The sequence below is a fragment of the Gymnoscopelus microlampas genome (genome assembly GCF_963454915.1).
Source record: "Gymnoscopelus microlampas genome assembly, chromosome: 21".
Classification (NCBI taxonomy): Eukaryota; Metazoa; Chordata; class Actinopteri; order Myctophiformes; family Myctophidae; genus Gymnoscopelus; species Gymnoscopelus microlampas.
In genome coordinates this window covers 43,773,704-43,777,635 of record NC_139958.1, presented here as the reverse complement: position 1 = coordinate 43,777,635, position 3,932 = coordinate 43,773,704, and the positions used below count along the sequence as shown (strand labels likewise).

Below are 3,932 nucleotides of genomic sequence, written 5' to 3'. Positions count from 1 at the left end.
GTTGAGAGAGCAACCGCACAAAGCCAGTACCAGAACGGTCATTGCGGCGAGAGACAAGCACGCAGCCAATACACAGCAACGATTGCGCAACAAAATGGGAACGGTGGGGTGCTAGACCTGCGCCGGTGGGGAAAAATGAAATAAAAAATAGACCAGCGGTGGCCGAGACAGACAAGTCGAGCGCTGTGACTTCCGGCGCCTATGACTGTCACTACTTCACGACTTGCCATTTCGTTATAATTATATCAAAAAAATCAACCATGTCTAGTTCAGTGTTTCCCAAACACTGGGTCGGGAGCCATTTGTGGGCCATGAACAAATAATTATGGGTTGCGCCTTGCAACCCATAATTAATTGTCAGTGGAAAAAAAGGGATATTTACTCGCAACTTGCGAGTAAATATCTCTTCTCTTTCGATTCCTACATTATTTTTCAATTATATTCTTTTTTTAAATTCAAAAAATGTCCAAAACAATTTCATACAAATTAAAATCTAAGATATTCTCTTAAAGGCAGACTAGGTAACTTTGAGCCAAATTTAGAATATATATGTATATTTATTTTGCATTTTGCTACTATACAGTATAATCATGCTGGTGTGTTTTCCTGCAGAAAGACACTGTGGCTGCATTTTGGTTTTGTTCCACTGTTTATGTTGACATTCCACTGTTTGTATTGACATTCATCCCTTTGCAGGGACTGTAAAGTCTGTGGGGGAGAGGGGGGCTCGGCCGGAGCCCTTAATTGATCCCTTTGAACTTCAAAGGGGTTTTGCACTGAGTTGATTGATTGGGCCATAAAAGTGTGAAACTCGTTAGTGTTCTCTCTAATCACTGAATGCATCATAGACAGCAATCACTTTGATACCTGTCAGAGAGGGGACGGGGGAGTGTGTGTACTGACACAGATCTCTGATCCTGCCTAGTATCCCTTTAATAAAAAAAATAAAGTCAATTAAGTAGCGGATGTAGCAGATCTACAAGCTCACAACACGTCACATCCTGACGTTTTGTGAGCTCTTAGATCTGCTATTTTCACTAGTTTGGGTCCCAGGGAGACATACCATTTATCTTTTGGGTCGTTTGGGAACGACTGGTCTAGATATTACTAAGAGTGTTGATAGCGATACGTTTTTGTTTGTTTTTTGTGGGGGGGGGGTTTGCTAGGGCAAAACAGTGGTTGATATAGTCTAATAGGTGGTTGCTATGGTAAAACAGTTGCTAAGGTCTAATAAGTGGTTATTATGGTCTAATGTGTGGTTGCTAGGGTAAAACAGGTGGTTGCTAGGGTAAAACAGGTGGTCGGTAGGGTAATACAGTGTTTGCTAGGGTCCAATATGTGGTTGCTATGGTCTAATAGGTAGTTGCTATGGTAAAACAGGTGGTTACTAGGGTAAACAGTGGTTGATAGGGTCTAATATGAGCTTGCTAGGGTAAAACCGGTGTTTGCTAAGGTACAACTGGTCAATGCTAAGGTGAAATTGGTAGTTGCTAAGGTAAAACAGGTGTTCCTATGGTAAAACACTAATGGGAAATACCTTTTGAATGGAGAGTGCCTTTAGGCGATTTTGACTGCAACCATAGCAACGTAAACACACAAATAAACAAGGGAAAACATAGCAACATCAACAAACAAACGAGCAGTGACAGAGTGCGACCATAGCAACGTCAACACACTAACAGACCATTAGCAGACGTCACTGTGATGTCGTTGTGATGTCTCTGATTGGTTGTGCAGTGCTACTAGATTAAAGGGTAAGCAGAGCAGCAGGGCTGTCAATACGTTGAAGCCAAAGAGCAGAACTGAGCGGTGCAGAAGTACTCTGATTGTTATTTATTAAATTAATTACTCTTTTTTACCTTATTGTTTGGACTGCTCTTAAGCTAAGACAAATGGAAGCAGAGGAAATAGCAAAATATGCAGAACACCTCGCAGAGGAAGTAACAAAACATACGTCACAACTCACAGTGGGTGAACTGTATGTATCGAACAGACTCGGCAGTGATCACGATGGAGAAGGAACGGAGCAGAATCCCTTCAAGACCCCCCTGAAGGCTCTGTTGCTTGCTGGGAACAAGAAGCCGTTCCCAACCATCTACGTGGACTCACAAGGGGAAGGAGAGCGCTGGGCGGTGATCTCTAAGACCCAGATGGAGGACGCCAAGAGAGACAAGAAGAAGGTCGAGGACGGCGAGAGAAGGGAAAAGAACCTGGAAGAGGCCAAGAAAATCACCATTGAGATGGACGCCGGCCTGCCTGAACCGAAGACGGTTAAGATCCGTCAAGTGGGAGCGATGAGAGGTCAGAGGGTCAAAGTGTTTGGATGGGTCAAAACACTGAGGAGACAAGGAAAGAAGCTGCTGTTCATCGATCTGAGAGACGGCACCGGGGAGCTGCAGTGTGTCCTCACCAATAGGCTGTGTCAGTGCTACGACGCCTTGGTTCTGTCCACAGAGAGCTCCGTGGCTCTGTACGGAGCGGTCCAACCCGTACCGCAGGGCAAAGAGGCCCCCGGTGGCCACGAGATGCACTGCGACTTCTGGGAGCTGATCGGCTTGGCCCCGGCGGGCGGGGCCGACAACATCGTCAACGAGGAGTCCGACGTGGACGTGCAGCTCAACAACCGCCACATGATGCTCCGGGAGGACACCGTCTCGAAGACCCTCAAAGTCCGCTCCGCGGTCACGCAGTGCTTCAGGGACCACTACTTCAGCCGCGGATACTGCGAGGTCACCCCGCCCACCCTGGTCCAGACCCAGGTGGAAGGCGGCTCCACTTTGTTCAGCTTTGACTACTTTGGCGAGCAGGCGTACCTGACCCAGTCCTCCCAGCTGTACCTGGAGACGTGCTTGCCCGCGCTGGGCGACACCTTCTGCATCGCCCAGTCCTACCGCGCCGAGAAGTCGCGCACACGCCGCCACCTGGCCGAGTACACCCACGTCGAGGCCGAGTGTCCCTTCGTCACCTTCGAGGACCTGCTGGACCGGCTGGAGGAGCTGGTGTGCGACGTGGTCGACCGCGTGCTCAAGTCCCCCGCCATCGCCCCTTTGCTCGAGGACCTGAACAAGAGCTTCAAGCCCCCCAAGAGGCCCTTCAAGAGGATGAGCTACTCGGAAGCCATCGACTGGCTACGAGAACACGACGTCAAGAAGGCCGACGGCGCTTACTACGAGTTCGGGGAGGACATCCCCGAGGCTCCGGAGAGGCGGATGACGGACGCCATCGGCGAGCCCGTGCTGCTGTGCCGCTTCCCTGCCGAGATCAAAGCCTTCTACATGGAGCGCTGCGCCGACGACCGGCGCCTCACCCAGTCGGTGGACATGCTGATGCCCAACGTGGGCGAGGTGGTCGGAGGCTCCATGCGCGTCTGGAAGGAGGAGGAGCTCCTGGAGGGCTACAGGAGGGAGAGGATCGACCCGGCGCCCTACTACTGGTACACGGACCAGAGGAAGTACGGCACCTGCCCCCACGGAGGCTACGGACTGGGCCTGGAGCGCTTCCTCGCCTGGATGCTCGGCGCGAAGCACGTCAGAGACGTGTGTCTTTACCCGCGGTTCATACAGCGCTGCCGGCCATGAACACGCACACACGCTCGCACACTTACTTTCTTACTTAATCCTCTTCGTACCAAGTGTGGGACATAAGGCTTTAATGATCTTTGATTGATTAACTATTTTATTCGGCAAAAAATGTAAAACAGCACAATTACATTTAAAATACTTTGTCTAAAAGGTCCGTCCAAAAAAAGTGTGTCCTTGCGGTCTTGTTTCCATTGGGGTCCTTGGCATTCAATTCATAGACATATATAGTAGCAACCAAACAGTTCAAATATCAACACAAAAATACAGAAGAAATGACACTATATGTACAAACAAAAACAAAAACAAATCTAAAAAAAAATCATATACGTACAAAGGGGGGGGGGGGGGGGG

At 49.3% G+C, this 3,932-nt stretch overlaps 1 protein-coding gene across 1 annotated transcript; it reads left to right on the top strand.

The window, feature by feature from the left end:
* Positions 1 to 1,892: 1,892 nt before the first annotated feature.
* On the top strand, positions 1,893 to 3,578 carry LOC311038026 (asparagine--tRNA ligase, cytoplasmic-like; the record flags this gene model as incomplete). The annotated part of the gene is made up of 1 exon (XM_084047321.1): positions 1,893 to 3,578. One exon carries the CDS (start codon positions 1,893 to 1,895, stop codon positions 3,576 to 3,578), a length of 1,686 nt encoding a protein of 561 aa, XP_083903447.1.
* Between the last annotated feature and the right edge of the window lie 354 nt (positions 3,579 to 3,932).